At 41.6% G+C, this 15885-nt stretch overlaps 2 protein-coding genes across 2 annotated transcripts; both read left to right on the top strand.

Annotated features, from left to right (window-relative positions):
• Nucleotides 1–5976: 5976 nt before the first annotated feature.
• On the top strand, nucleotides 5977–11317 carry LOC139449008 (tubulin alpha-2/alpha-4 chain-like). Its single transcript, XM_071230498.1, has 3 exons — nucleotides 5977–6107; nucleotides 7258–7480; nucleotides 9733–11317. The coding sequence occupies exons 1-3, from the start codon at nucleotides 6105–6107 to the stop codon at nucleotides 10860–10862; spliced, it is 1356 nt and encodes a 451-aa protein (XP_071086599.1). The 5' UTR covers nucleotides 5977–6104; the 3' UTR covers nucleotides 10863–11317.
• A 2529-nt stretch (nucleotides 11318–13846) lies between these two features.
• Nucleotides 13847–15590, top strand: LOC139454297 (tubulin alpha-1A chain-like). The gene is made up of 2 exons (XM_071235916.1): nucleotides 13847–14064; nucleotides 14461–15590. Exons 1-2 carry the CDS (start codon nucleotides 13884–13886, stop codon nucleotides 15588–15590), a joined length of 1311 nt encoding a protein of 436 aa, XP_071092017.1. The 5' UTR covers nucleotides 13847–13883.
• Nucleotides 15591–15885: the final 295 nt, after the last annotated feature.

Below are 15885 nucleotides of genomic sequence, written 5' to 3'. Positions count from 1 at the left end.
GTGGTATTATTTTATGACGTGATCTACTATCGATGGGATGCCAGATCTTCACACAGGGAAGTAGAGTTACGGAGTAAAATGACTTTGTGATAGGTGTCTCTAGTATTGAAGATCAGATTTCGGGACTGATGAAAAATTAATGCAAATGCAAATGAAAAAGTAACGAAACAGTAATAGCTGATGTAAACATAACATTTTTTGAGTGTTATTGTTTCATAATCTGGCAGCAGGGACAGTGGTGGCTAGTATTTTCCACCAGTTATTGTCCCAGAAAACTGGCACAAACCTTACATTCTCCCAAGGTGATTTTACAACATAATTAGGCTCATAGTTTGAAAGAATAATCTGGGTTTGCAGCTGTGACTGAATTAATATCCAGCCTCCTTACAAAATCCCCCACCCCTATATCACTTGTTGTGTCCTTAAAGGCAAATGAGTGGTGAAAATCAGTGATGACACCAGGTGTTCGCGATTGGTACCACATCATTTGCAATATAACTAGCCTCACAACGATATACTGACTTGATGTTCTTACTATGATACACATGCTCTCTGCTCAGTTTGATACCCTAGTTTTACACAATATTTCTTTGGTTATCCGATGAACTGTGTAGACCTCCTTTTCGTTTGATTACTGTTGGTATGTTTGTACACACAACACAAAATACTAGTACCTGAAGAGTCAGCGCATGTTGTGTACAGCAACGTATGGAGGAGGAAAACACATATAGGCGCATATAAATTAGAAAATAAAAAGATAATAAAAATCGAGTGATTCCATGGCATTAGGTTGGCTAACCAAGCAATATTTTCTGCTTAAATGGTTTCATAAATCTAAAATAATTAAGCCATGTTCGCTAACGGACTACTGTTTCTTGGTTGGCTGATCATAGAGTGGGCGGGTTTTAGCACTGATCGATGTCACTGATTTCTTATCTTTGTCAACATTTTTTATGTTAATTATTAAATAAGCAGTTATTGTTGAGTTATGTAATTATAGGAATTGACTTCACCATTGCCCTGTTTTCTGAAAGGAGCGACAACATACTGATGGAGAGAAATATAGAAACGGGTACAATTTTTTATTTGGCATGTGTTTTTTTCAGGAGAAAGCAGAATGTACTTTCACAGACTGGTCACACATAGGATATCAATATTTCAATGGAACAAATATGTGTCAGTTGTAATTTACAATAATAAACTTAAATCGCAAAATACGTGCACTCATGAATGTTCAGCATTATCACACTCGCAAAGCTTGGTTGAAGCATGAAGTCCGACTTAAATCCAGTTTTGAGTGTGATGGAAACAGGTAGAAAAGTCGGTGTTTTTCCGAAAGGTATCCTTTCGGTAATGCGCAAGTTGACAGACGCAGGTCAGGTGGTGGAAAGGTGGGCTCGAACCATCCTCGTCTCGCTCCTATATGGGCAAAGTAGGCTTTCCAGAATCGCCATGCCTGCCGAAGTTACGACACAGTGGAGCTCTTCACAGTAGCGGGAGTGTAGCGAAGATGTTAGCGCTGCACGAAGTTTGTAGGTTAACAAACAGCCCAGAGAGAGAGAGAGAGAGAGAGAGAGAGAGAGAGAGAGAGAGAGAGAGAGAGAGAGAGAGAGAGAGAGAGAGAGCAATACCTGGAAGGATAATGAGGGAAGGTGAATTTTAACGTCACATTCATGATTATTGTACTAAAACCGACGTACATGCATGTGTACGGGTGTGTGTCTGTGTGTACTTGTCTATACCTGTGCCGGTTGTATAGTGCTGGTCCATTGAGACGCCATGCGCAGTTTTACATGGATACTCCACTCAAACACGTTATTGGCTATGCTACAAAATGTTCGAACATCGATCAACATTCTCCAGAATATACGAGGATTTAGAATAACGTTAATTCAGTGCTTTGTAACACAGGAACTTGGATCCGAACGAACAAATAGATGAACAATTGAAGTCAGCAATTAGCACAAACCATGTGGGCGGAAGAATCAACAAAACATTGGCTCTTTACTGTCATTCAGTATTTTATTCGATGCTAAGGAGCGATTGAAACCATGACAACGTTATCGCGAATGATCATTGGCGTAATTCTATAATCGTGTCTTGATATCATTCGATAATTCCCTTCTATTGATTTAACCATTAACTAGAGACCAGTAAAACCATCTGTTTTATATTTAGATATATGCATAAAGATTCAAAGTGACAAAAATATCCACAAGTCTGTGTGACAAGAAGGATAGCCAATTGTCAACTGTCCCTTTATTCCGAGATATATTCCATCAGTCCCAGCCTTGATTAGCTACATACCACATAGTTCAAGGTACAATCGAAGGCTTCAAAGAGCACCATATGACTCAGAAGATGTGTAATCAGCATTACAACATTCAAGGCTTACGTAAACCTTTCAAACGGTTTGATGGTTGACCTCTGGACGATATTTTCAAATTTGACGCATAAGTGACAAAAATGATGTTCAATACCATGACCTGTACCATATATGCCCGTGTGTGTACCGATTAACACTAGATCTGCAACGGATCACCTGCGACACAGGTTTTGGATGATTACCACATTGGCGAAACCCACGACACACGTACCGGGATCGAACTACGATCGTAGGGTTTTGGCACGACTCAGGGACGCAACTCTGCACAGCGAATTACCACCCTTGCCCCGTATGCATGCGTGGACCTATGTTTACAATGCATATTTGAAAATGTACACGTTAACCCCTTTGCATGTAATAGTGAGCAAATTTGATTCCTTATTGGTACCACAATCCAAATAGCTACCATCGACGTACGTAGACTGTTTTAGCTAACCTTGGGCATGCCCTAAAGGATCACTGTTTTAACATATATTTATCTGTATAAAGCCTATACTCTCCACAAAATGGGGATATTAAAAAGTAACATGATCACAGAAATACAAAGAGGTACGGAGCAGTATAATGGATGGACTAGAAAAAATAAGGACTAATTTGTTAGATGACAACAAACAGAACATGATGGTCTTGTAGTGTAAAGGTGCAAGCGACGAAAAAAGATGACTGGGATGTGAAGTAAAAGATGAAAGTTTTTGATGACTTGATAAATAATTGGTCATAACCCCATGGTTGGGCAAACACTTGTGTTTATCCCGTGGGATGTCCGAATATATCTTCAATGACATTTTGAGGCAGTCTTGTCCATTCTCTTGCAACACCTGGCCTAGTTTGGCTAACATAGCTGATGGTCTCTGACGTCGGGGTACACGTCTCCCAATCATGTCCCCAGAAATGCTCTACAGGGGAAAGGTCAGGACACATGGTTGGCCCCTGCATTGTGATAATGTCTGGTGATAATCAGTTACAAACGTACACGGTGGGCACGGGTGTTATCGCCTAGAAAGACAAAACATGGACAAGCATGGCGCGGAAACGGCACAACGTATGGCGCTAGCATGTTGTCTCGGTAGTACTGTAGAGTGACCTCTCCGTGGACGATACGGAGTGGCATTCTGTCATGATCCAGCCCCATACCCTCATCGACCAACCCCCGAACCTGTCATGTTGCCTAACGTTGAATTCGTATGACGCCAGCAAACACGTTCACGACTAGCTAGGAAAGTAACCAGCGAATTGATTAGATGTTCGGGCTCAATTTCTTAAAGCCTGGTTTCCCATTATCGATCTTAAACTTGTGTTTTTGACCCATGGCGTCCTTGTGTTCGCAGAAACATGTTCCAAAGTCTCAAAATCACCACAGACTCGGACACACTGAACATATTGGCTACCTCTCGCTGCGTTCCACCAGTTTGAAGCATGCCAAAAACCCCTTAGGCATTCATCACGTTGAAGACGACGCATTCCCAGTCTAAACACAAATGTTGCATTAAAGCAAGAGTAGGGAGATAACGCGTATGCCTGGAGCGCGCCGGTGGTTCGTTCCCCTTGCCGAGCCATACTTTCAAAACAACCCTGTTACCCTGCTCTGCATTAAGGGTTAGAAACAAGGACTGGTAAGTTTAGAGTAATTGTATCTCAGTGGCTAGCACTACAGAACCGGCAAACATTCGGACCAGTACGAGCATCCGCCCCCTGTTGCATGCATATCAGTGTATGAGCAATATAATCTTGTACGTGACGTCACAACCCATCTCCTCACAAGCTCTCATTACCCAGTGTTCAGTTTCGGCTATACCATGGTCATTTTAAGTTCTCATTCGCTTCCACACCAAGGAACACGACAAGAAATGAAATATTTTTGGAATATGCTTGCGCAACAAAACACACACAGACACAGACACAGACACAGACACAGACACACACACACACGCACGCACGCACGCACGCACGCACGCACACACACACACACGCACACACACACACACACACACACACACATCAAGCCTACGAACCCCAGAAAGCATTTAATTTTATGAGTATTCATGCAATAGACACAGTTTGTTTTGCAGTATTGCTTTCATTATTTTTATTGTTGTGTTTTCTGTATAAATAGAGGATCTCGTGCACTGTTGTTTGTTACTGTTTGTTTACGCCGCGCAAGAAGTATTCCAGCTACATGGCGGCTGTCCAAAATAATCTAGTCAATCCTGTGATTGATATCATGAGCATCGATCGTCGCAATGGGGATACAGTTGTCATAGCGAGCGAGTTGGGACAACCTTTAATCAGGATGAACATTTAATTCCAAAGGTTAAATACCCTGCAGCCAAGACATGTGTTTCTTCACTTAATTGCTGTCATGTGTCTGCAACAATATAATGCTAATCCCAATGGTTAATCCACACTGTATTTTGCATTGATTGTCAACCACCCTGAACGTGCCTTGCAACTATGTCACTTCTCATTTTTACTGCTGTTTATATTTATATAAGACTTATTCCGTGTTAGACATTCCGTGACATATTAACCTATAAGACAATGTGTATGAATTCCCCCGCCAGTTTTAAAATGTCGCGACCGAAACGCTGTATTCCTTTTCATGTGAACACATAAGAGACTTTGGGATAGCCCACAGACTATATCCACAATACCACTTTGAAGGTCCACCATCCAGGTGGGTGCAAAATAAACGCCATTACAGTAGTTACTTGTGTAAAGATGTATAATTATGATAATTACTTAGTTCCGTGTGAACATGTCTCGAAAACATTTGCAGAAAGGAGATTCTAGACATAAACAGTAGTACTCACAAAGGACGTGCACATTCGGGGTTTTACGATAAATCGAAATATCGATATATTGCTATTGGTAAGCACTTAATGTGAATATATCGTTTTTTAAATCAGTTTCCGATCAATAGTATCGATTTCAGTTAGGAATATCGATAGTTTTGTATTTACCATAGTTGTACAGTTTCAATAAAATAAATGCAATGCTGTTCAAATGTGTTTTTCTTTTGATCATGAGTGGTAGTAATTTACACATGGTAATGTTGAAGGTTCCTTTTTCTTTAATTATTAGGGTAAAGAAAAAACAAATCAGTCATATCTTAAACCTTAACTTTATATTTGTTGTTATGGTTATCACATTCAAAGGAAACTTCAGTTCCAAAGTTTAATTCAACTTTAAAATCCATCTAAACACTAGACTGAAAACTATCGATATTTATCTCAATAGTTGCTTTCAATATCAATAGTTATCGCAATAGTGACTTCCAGACCCATAGTCACCCCTAGTGCACATACAACCAGTCCCCAACACTCGGACAATTCATGTAACTGGTATTTCCGGATATACGGTCATACATGACGCACTGCTGACTAAGAGGACCCGGTGGCACAGAGTGGACTGATAATACCTCCGTTTAGCGCTATGTACCCGGACACACAAGACATGTAAGGTATTATAATACAATACTGTACTTTTCAAAAGGCGATTTCCAAGAGTTGTAATAACGTTTCGCTGCAATGAACACGTTACATGTCTTTGAGCAAAAAAAAAATAAAGCGTCCCTCGCGACGTCTGTGATAACCGGTGTAGTACACACTATTACTTCAATGTACAACTGCGTTCTGAACACGATTCCTTCAGCAGGACTAATTCAATAGTGTTTCGTAACCGTCGTTCAGATTAAAGAATCAGCTTTGTCCATAGCGCCATGGTAAGACATATTTTATTGATGTAACTATATCTTTGATTTGTTTCTTCCAATTTCACGGAGAATATGCATTTTTGTATCAATGATCAGTGTTGAATGCTCGTATTTTGCAGTATCATGTAAATTGCAATGGAGAATCTGCTTTGTTATCAGAAATGAACACGTGAAGGAGTACTGGCGGATCGAGGGGTGGGGATTGGGGTTTGTGCAGGGTTGCTAGACATCTAAAATGCTCTAATAGTAAGTATATCGCCGCGAATAGCTGCAAAATTGCTGATGCGGCTTGAAGCAATATTCACTCACTCACTCTAGTAGGTATAGTCTGCATACCCCTACCCCCCATCCCGAAATCCCAGGGGATGTTCACATTCTCGAACGCATTATTAGCCCTTTTTTTTGCTTGTGACACTGATGACATATTTTAGGTAATTTTCTTTGTGAAAGATTTTATTGTTTGTTATAACAAACGTTGGGTGTTTAGACTACACATGCAGAGATTAATTATTACTCATCATGCTGGCAAGTATGCCTGTTTACTTAAACTATGGTATTTGCATAACGCCACTAGTGCTCTAGAGTGCATGAAAGAATTAGACGTGCTCCTTCGTTTTGATGTTTGTCACCTCTCTAGTCGTGAACTATAATGGGAATAATATTGTTGCTGTCAAATGCAATACATGTTCAGTCTTGTTTTCAGTATGCTTACTCTATTACTGCTAAATGAGTTCAGAATAAATTAGTCCACAATTTGAGTTACAAAGGAATGATATTTTGGTATTTTTTCCGTGTATTTTTTATAAGCAAGTTAGGTCTCCACACTAATTTTTAATCAGAAGTTCTTACATACTTCTTAGATGACGCTAAACACAGCCACTTGCGTTCATATACGGGCCAGCTATCGTGACTAGATAATTGTTTGTTTGTGCATACATGTGTCAACGCCAAACTCCAGGACCTCAATTCGCTTCTTGTCTCATACCGTGAGCGCCGCCCACGTGACACTTGTCCAGCCTATTCAGTGGCTCCCTGCCTTTAACACTTTCATAAACTTCGCACAGTGAGAACAGTACATTAACTGAATTTACTCGGGACATATTAAGACTGCTGCTCTTTGAACCTTGCACTTTCGATAAAAATTAAATTATCTCCACAGAGGGAATGCATCTCCATCCATGTTGGTCAAGCCGGTGTCCAGATGGGCAATGCCTGCTGGGAGTTGTACTGTTTGGAGCACGGTATCCAGTCTGATGGTCATATGCCCTCTGACAGGACCATCGGTGACGGGGACGATTCATTCAACACGTTCTTCATGGAATCTGACGAAGGGAAACTTGTTCCTAGGGCTGTCCTCGCTGATCTTGAACCAACTGTTGTTGGTAAGGAAATATGTTTCAGTGTCAAATATGCTGAAACCGTAAGAGACCATATAATAATGTTGCAGACAAATGTCTGCTTGCAAAATAAATCAGAAATACGCAAATAAACTGACGTCCAAACGAAACTTTACAAACTGATAATATAAATTTCAGACAAAGTATAATTTTTTTTCGATGAAGTCTATCTAACACATAACCTAAATACAACAATAGTGTATGCAGGAAATGTTAATCGTCTGTTACATGTTTGCGAGATAACGCGCGTAAAAGAGAAAAACACGTGCACCACGGACAACTGCAAATGCACGTGCGGGTAAGGGTATAAAACGATTGCAACGGCAAGTCAGACACAAAAGAAATGCCACGACTCACAGTCGAACAACGTGAACGAGCCTTGGGTTATGGTACAGACTGGAGCCACCCACGCCCATACTGCACGAACCTTCGGTTGCTCCCGTGTTGCCGTTACCAACTTGGTGCAACGTTACGGACAGACAGGGCGGACCGCTGACAGGCCAACAACAGGCAGACCCAGGGTGACCACGCCCCATGATGACCGGTACTTGCGTACCTTGCACCTCCGAAATCGCTTCCTGACAGTGACGTCATCGGCGACAAATGCCTTAGGTCACAGGGTTAGTCGACAGACAGTGGCCAGGAGACTCAGGGCTCATGGAATCAGGGCTTTTAGACCATACAGAGGACAGCTATTGACAGCGCAACATCGTTCTCTGCGATTGAGATGGGCCCGGACTGTACGACCTTGGCAACGACGTGACTGGCAGAGGGTTGTCTTCATTGACGAAAGTCGATTCTGTATGTTTAGGGCTGATGGAAGACAACGTGTTTACCGCCGAAGGGGTGAACGAACGGCGGCGTGTTGCGTGCAGGAGGTCGTACCATATGGTGGAGGGAGTGTCATGGTGTGGGGAGGGATCTGTGGGCAGGAGAGGACACCGCTGGTCATCGTTGACGGAAACTTGACAGCTCAGCGTTACATGGATAACATTCTTCGTCGCGTTGTCCTACCATTTCTCCAACAGCAGCCACGTGGTGTCATTTATCAGCATGACAACGCTAGAGCTTATACAGCTAGAATTGTCACTTACTTCCTCGCAGCCAACAACGTCAACGCCCTGTGTGGCCTGCACGGTCACTCGACATGTCCCCCATAGAACACCTCTGGGACTTGTTGGATCGTCGTGTTCGACCACACTCTCCAGCCAACCGGCAAGAACTGATCTTGGCCCTCCAAGAAGAATGGTGTCAAATCCCACGTGACCTCATCAGACGACTGACTTTTTCTGTGCGTCAAAGAGTTTTTTGCGTGTATTGAGGCATTTGGTGGCCACTCACGCTAATAATGACTTGTTATTGAACGTGAGCGATTGTTTATGTACCGTGCCTATTGTTCATGATTCTGAAAGTTCGAGTTTTGTACCACACCCAACTTTGGGGGGCTCTGACGTTATCTCGGTCGCGGTATGATTGTCATTTTCAGTGTTGATTATGTTGATATATTGATCTTCTCAATACACTTTACTTCATGCATGTATGTTTTCTTGTTTTTGAGCAAGAGTGATTTCAAACTCTGGTAAAGTTTCTTTTGGACGTCAGTTTATGTAAAATACGCCACTGAGCGACATTATAGTTTATTAATTTTAGCAACTCAGAGGATATGGATTAATATGGATGTCATGTGTAAATATTCGTCTTGTTCAAAATATTGATGTCGTAAAAGCTTTCAAATTATTCTATGGATTTGAATATTCATTTGGAGAGTTGTGATAACTTGCAACTGATCCATTTGAAGATGAAAACTAAACCTATCCCTTGTTTCTTTCCATCACTATAGTCCTACACAGTGCAGATGTCACATTAACTTGTCGTTACATTTACTTTACGTCCATGCCTTATGTTTACAGGTAAAGTTGTATACAGAACTTATACTCATATACGGCATACAATGTGTCGGTGACTGTATTCGAGGGCAGTGTGGGCTCAGTGGTCAAGTCAGGCCCCAAGCAGTCAATTTGAAATAATAGTCGACTATATTTATTTTGTATTTTGTATCAGAAACTACTGAGTCATCGAGGCCACTTTTATGGTAGATAAGTCGGAAACAAAGGGGAAGTAACTCTAACAGCAATGGTTCAAGTTTTGAAGGTCTCAGTATGTGAAATCGCATGTTCGTAAAACTATTTTCTTCAGATTACTAAACAGATTTTAACCAATTAAATTGTTCTCGACAGATGAGGTCCGTACCGGCACGTACAGTCAACTGTTCCACCCAGAGAACTTGATCTCAGGCAAAGAAGATGCAGCCAACAACTATGCACGAGGGTACAACTCGACAGGGAAAGAAATAATCGACCCTGTTCTTGACCGCATCCGGAATCTCGCTGAACACTGCAATGGTCTCCAGGGTTTCCTCGTCTTCCACAGCTTCGGTGGTGGAACTGGTTCTGGCTTCACGGCTCTGCTGATGGAGCGCCTCAGTAGCAACTATGGTAAGAAGTCTAAACTACAGTTTTCTGTGTACCCGGCTCCAAACATCTCCACTGCAATGGTGGAACCTTACAACTCCATCCTGACCACTCACACCACTCTGGAGCACTCGGATTGCGCCTTCATGGTCGACAACGAGGCCATCTATGATATCTGTCGTCGAAACCTGGACGTCGATCGTCCCTCCTACACCAACTTGAACCGTCTGATTGGTCAAATAATCAGCTCCATCACAGCCTCATTACGCTTCGAGGGTGCCCTGAACGTGGATCTGACAGAGTTCCAGACCAACTTGGTGCCCTACCCTCGTATCCACTTCCCCCTGGCTACCTACGCCCCTGTTGTGTCTGCTGAGAGGGTACACCATGAACAGCTGACAGTTGCTGAAATCACCAACGCCGCGTTCGAACCTGCCAACCAGATGGTTAAATGTAATCCCACAAAGGCTTTGTATATGAGCTGCTGCATGCTGTTTCGCGGTGATGTTGTCCCGAAAGACGTCAACGCTGCCATCGCTGCTATCAAGACCAAGAAAACCATCCAGTTTGTGGACTGGTGTCCCACTGGTTTCAAGGTCGGTATTAACTACCAACCACCAACTGCTGTTCCCGGTGGCGATCTGGCCAAGGTTGAGAAAGCTGTGTGCATGTTGAGCAACACCACTGCCATCGCTGAAGCCTGGGCTCGTCTTGACCACAAGTTTGACCTCATGTTTGCCAAACGTGCCTTCGTGCACTGGTATGTGGGAGAAGGTCTGGAGGAGTCTGAGTTGTCGGACGCCCGTTCTGATTTAGCTGCCCTGGAGAAGGACTACGAAGAAATCGGAATCGACACCCAACAGAGAACACAGGAAGAGTTAGATGACGAGTATTAGAATACATTTTAAGTATAGCTTTCATTGTGACAAGCATTATATATGAGAAATTACAAGATGTCAAGTTAAAAAATTCAGTTGAGATTTACAGGTAGCAACTGGTTTATCATTATATTCACTGTACAGTGGATACAAAAAGTGTTCACGTGATATACACTTGGAAGGAATTAAGCGCTAATGTAGCCATTTAAAGCCATTTTGTTTGTTTACGTATTGACATACTCATATTGAAATATAGAAACAAAAATCTATTATATAATGACATGTTTTGTAACAGTTCCTTGACAATAGAATTTCACGACCTTTTTACTTGCTTCATCTGCCTGTTTGCATCATATGATATGACGTAGCATTTGTGATCTTAGACATTTATCAAGATTAGATGAGGAAATATGTAGATTATGCCAATTAGGGACATATGATAATAAAGGAATCGTTGTGCTAAACATTTTTGAGCCTGTGTATGTAATTATTAAACAGCAAGGGGACCCTGAGGCTTTCAGAAGCACTTCATCAATGGATTTATTGATTCATAAACACATGCCTATCATATAGTCGGAATCGAACAATAGATTCTGCTTCAAGTAGAGATGTCTTATGATTATTGAAAGTGTTGTACGGTTCCAACTATATCATAACCAAAAAGGTGAGTGTGTATGCCCAATCGGAGGCATTCGTCACAAACACATGCAAAAGCAAGTCAAGTGTTTACTAAAAAAACTCGGGAACAAATGGTCAAACTAGGGAATGTCATCTGACATAATTTTGTTCATGATGCGTAAAAAAACACGAAAGACATAAACGCAATGCCATCGACAAAATGTCACCATCTTTCAGCAGAGATAATTGAATTAACATTTATTCCTCTTTTGTAATATATTACCTTAATCATATAAAAGATAGTGTAATGGGTAAGATAAACAAATCCAAAAAAGGCATCACTTTTATTTGAGGTAACATCGCAGCGAACGTCCTTCGAGATCGGTGAAATAAGCTTTTGGCTGACGTGCCCTTCACAGTCTGGTTTTCGAATGTTTGGGCGATTCCGTCGACAAACATGGCACTATATGTTAAATGATTAAATATCGTATTCGTAAACATCCCGTCGCGTTTGTTGTAGCGGACATTTTGACGTTGTGTATTTTACTGAAAATGTAAATTACTTCTGAGATGATTATTCACGGAAATGCTCATATATACCTCTATTTCTCAAACCTATTTGTTGTAACCAAAATACAATTATTATAATTTACTCCGAGATCCAGCAAGTGGTTATATGACTTGTTTGATAGGCATACATTGTGTCTACTTTGGTTATATGACCAGTTTGTCGAATTCGGTTTTATCAAACGATGAACAGATCAAATGAGATATAAACTTTCATGAAAATTGTTTCACACTAAGTTGACGCAGTACCTGTTATTGTCACAGTCCAATGAATTCCGATGAGTCATCCTAAAATTTAACAATTTCCACAGACACGGGATACAATTTAAAATATATAAATATCATTTCCAAGTTCATAAGGTAGGTATGATCACTAGAGATGATGATATACATTCTGTACACAGTCTTCTTCATGTCATTGGAAACTTATCCTACAATGTCTAAAATATATTTCCAACACACACATCGGTTATTCCATAGTCTAACTGTTTAATTAATATCACTACATGACATACATCAATCATGATTGTGAGTTATACAGTTTCCCAATATAACAGCCGTTATATGGTATAACCTCCATACGACCCTGGCGCCCCCTCTATTGTAAATATTTCATAAAATGGTAATGAGTTCGCCGGTGTGTATAGCATATAATAATACGCCTTAGACCTCACGCCAGAGCATTATAAGGGTTGTGTCATGGTCCTGTGTATGTATTCTTCAGGCGTATTTGGTATAAGATCTATAACCATTCATTTCAATGAAACACTTTCGAAAGGTTATAAGTTATGAGTTTATGATGTGTATCATAGTAGCGTCATTGGTAACCCCAGATGTGACCAGTCGTCGCTAGAGGTTGTTGTCACATGATTAGCAACGCGTTCTTTTCGCAATAAAACCCCGTGTTCCGTCAAACTCTCATCCTGTCTTGTCTCCCTTGACTCGTAACCGTCCTAGTGAGTACAGCGTCATCAACAACTAAAGCACCATGGTGAGTTCAAATTTCAAATTTAAATAGGTAAATGTATGGTATACTATGATGATAAAATCTGAATACATTCTTGACCGTTACAAGGGTCATTTCTAGGAATTTGATATTTTGAAATGTGGGGTATGGACTGACGCGTGTAACATTTTAGTGCTTTACACAGATTAATACGTGTTTTGTTGGGCTCAATGTCAAACATGTGAGTTTATCCCTTGAGAGAAAAGTGAAAAAAGCCATTTAGATGCGAAGTTTAAGAGTCGTATATTTTAGCCATTACAAACAAAAGCACCATGGTGTGCACCACTTTTGGAAAGGTACAATCTGATGATATTGGCCATGGTGACACCAAATTCGAGTTTATGTATGATGTATGGATCATATATCTCAGCTAGGACAGGACATGATTATACATTTCGCGAAACCTGGCGTCTACACTAATTTTCAGTGATCAAGTCATATACTTTAAATGACCTCTGATTTGTATTTTACGCCGAATTGCATCTATTTCGGCAGATAGTCAAGACTTCTATTCTCTGGCGTTAATATTTTATATCCAGTAAAAGGTCACCTGGTGATGATTCTTTGAAATGCAAATGCTTTATCAAACTGTATAGTATTTTCTCATAAGAACGTGACATAGAATTTAATCAAAACAGAAAAAGCGAGGTTGATCTGCAGTCCCTGCATCTTTGAAATGCTTCCAATTGTTTTATCAACCTGTAATAGTAAGTTAAACAAGCTAAGATGGATCTTGAAAACTAGAACATCAAATGTAAATAGGCGTTATATAAAACATACTCATGGGTATATATTTTGGTCTGTAGAGGGAATGCATCTCCATCCATGTTGGTCAAGCCGGTGTCCAGATGGGCAATGCCTGCTGGGAGTTGTACTGTTTGGAGCACGGTATCCAGCCTGATGGTCAGATGCCCTCTGACAAGACCATCGGGGGTGGTGACGATTCCTTCAACACCTTCTTCAGCGAGACTGGAGCAGGGAAACACGTCCCCAGGGCTGTCTTCGTTGATCTCGAACCAACTGTTATTGGTGAGGTTATATATTTGCCATGTACATCTCTATGTATTTAATCTGTATTTAATATCTAATATCTTTATCTACATCTATATCATCTATATCTATATCTATATCTATAATAAAGTATGAGATTCACAAGTACACTGTAGCACATATATACAGAAATTCACCAAATAATCATACGACACAAATCGTTTTCATTCGTTTTGTGTGATTATTAGTTTCTCGCCAAAAGCATTAAACATGAAAATTGAGTCAAAGCAATGAAATAATATATATTATTTTACTGCTTTATTTAATTTTCATGTTTAGTGCTTTGGGCAAAACTGCCGCCTTTGTCATATAAGCAAATAGCAAACTAAATTATAAATTGTGAAAGGACTAAATCATCATGCTTGTTTCCTTCAGATGAGGTTCGTACCGGTACCTACCGTCAGCTGTTCCACCCAGAACAGCTGATCACCGGTAAGGAGGACGCTGCCAACAACTATGCACGTGGTCATTACACCATCGGCAAGGAGATCGTTGACCTCGTCCTTGACCGCATCCGCAAACTGGCTGACCAATGCACTGGACTCCAGGGCTTCCTCATCTTCCACAGCTTCGGTGGTGGCACTGGCTCAGGTTTCACCTCTCTGTTGATGGAGCGTCTGAGTGTTGACTACGGAAAGAAGTCCAAGCTGGAGTTCGCCGTCTACCCTGCTCCTCAGATCTCCACTGCTGTGGTCGAGCCTTACAACTCCATCCTGACCACCCATACCACTCTGGAGCACTCGGACTGCGCCTTCATGGTCGACAACGAGGCCATCTACGACATCTGCCGTCGTAACCTCGACATCGAGCGTCCAACTTACACCAACTTGAACCGTCTGATTGGTCAGATCGTCAGCTCCATCACTGCGTCTCTCCGCTTTGACGGTGCCCTGAACGTTGACCTGACAGAGTTCCAGACCAACTTGGTGCCCTACCCACGTATCCACTTCCCTCTGGCTACCTACGCCCCTGTCATCTCTGCAGAGAAGGCCTACCACGAGCAGCTTACAGTTGCTGAAATCACCAACGCCACTTTCGAGCCCGCCAACCAGATGGTCAAGTGTGATCCCCGTCACGGCAAGTACATGGCATGCTGCATGCTGTACCGTGGTGACGTCGTCCCTAAGGATGTCAACGCTGCCATCGCTACCATCAAAACCAAGAGAACCATCCAGTTTGTGGACTGGTGTCCCACTGGTTTCAAGGTCGGAATCAACTACCAGCCACCGACTGTTGTTCCCGGCGGTGACTTGGCCAAGGTCCAGAGAGCTGTGTGCATGTTGAGCAACACCACTGCCATAGCTGAGGCCTGGGCTCGTCTTGACCACAAGTTCGATCTGATGTACGCCAAGCGTGCCTTCGTCCACTGGTACGTTGGTGAGGGTATGGAGGAGGGCGAGTTCTCCGAGGCCCGTGAGGACTTGGCAGCTCTGGAGAAGGACTACGAGGAGGTCGGAGTTGACTCCGTCGAGGGAGAAGGCGAGGAAGAGGGCGAGGAGTATTAAAAGGCGAATCGAGAAAAACAATATAAAGCAAGATTAATATATATGTGATATTTGGGCATTTATATCTTAACAATGAATAAAGTTTATATGAAAATATACATAATTTCTCCTTGTTTCTACTTAACGTTCAGCGACCAACTGTGATATACGGTAAAGTAGTACTTTCGGTAAAAGTATATAGGTATATAACTTCTCCATCAACTGGACCGATTATATGGATTTAAGGGGCCGACCATTTCATATATTTTAGGAAAAATAATTGATCCCAAAATGATGGATTGCAGGTGTCAAAAAT

The sequence above is a fragment of the Haliotis cracherodii genome, unplaced genomic scaffold (genome assembly GCF_022045235.1).
Source record: "Haliotis cracherodii isolate W230 unplaced genomic scaffold, xgHalCrac1.p SCAF_10, whole genome shotgun sequence".
NCBI classification, from domain to species: domain Eukaryota; kingdom Metazoa; phylum Mollusca; class Gastropoda; order Lepetellida; family Haliotidae; genus Haliotis; species Haliotis cracherodii.
Note: the sequence above shows the minus strand (reverse complement) of the source record. Positions and strands in the feature narration are given on the sequence as shown.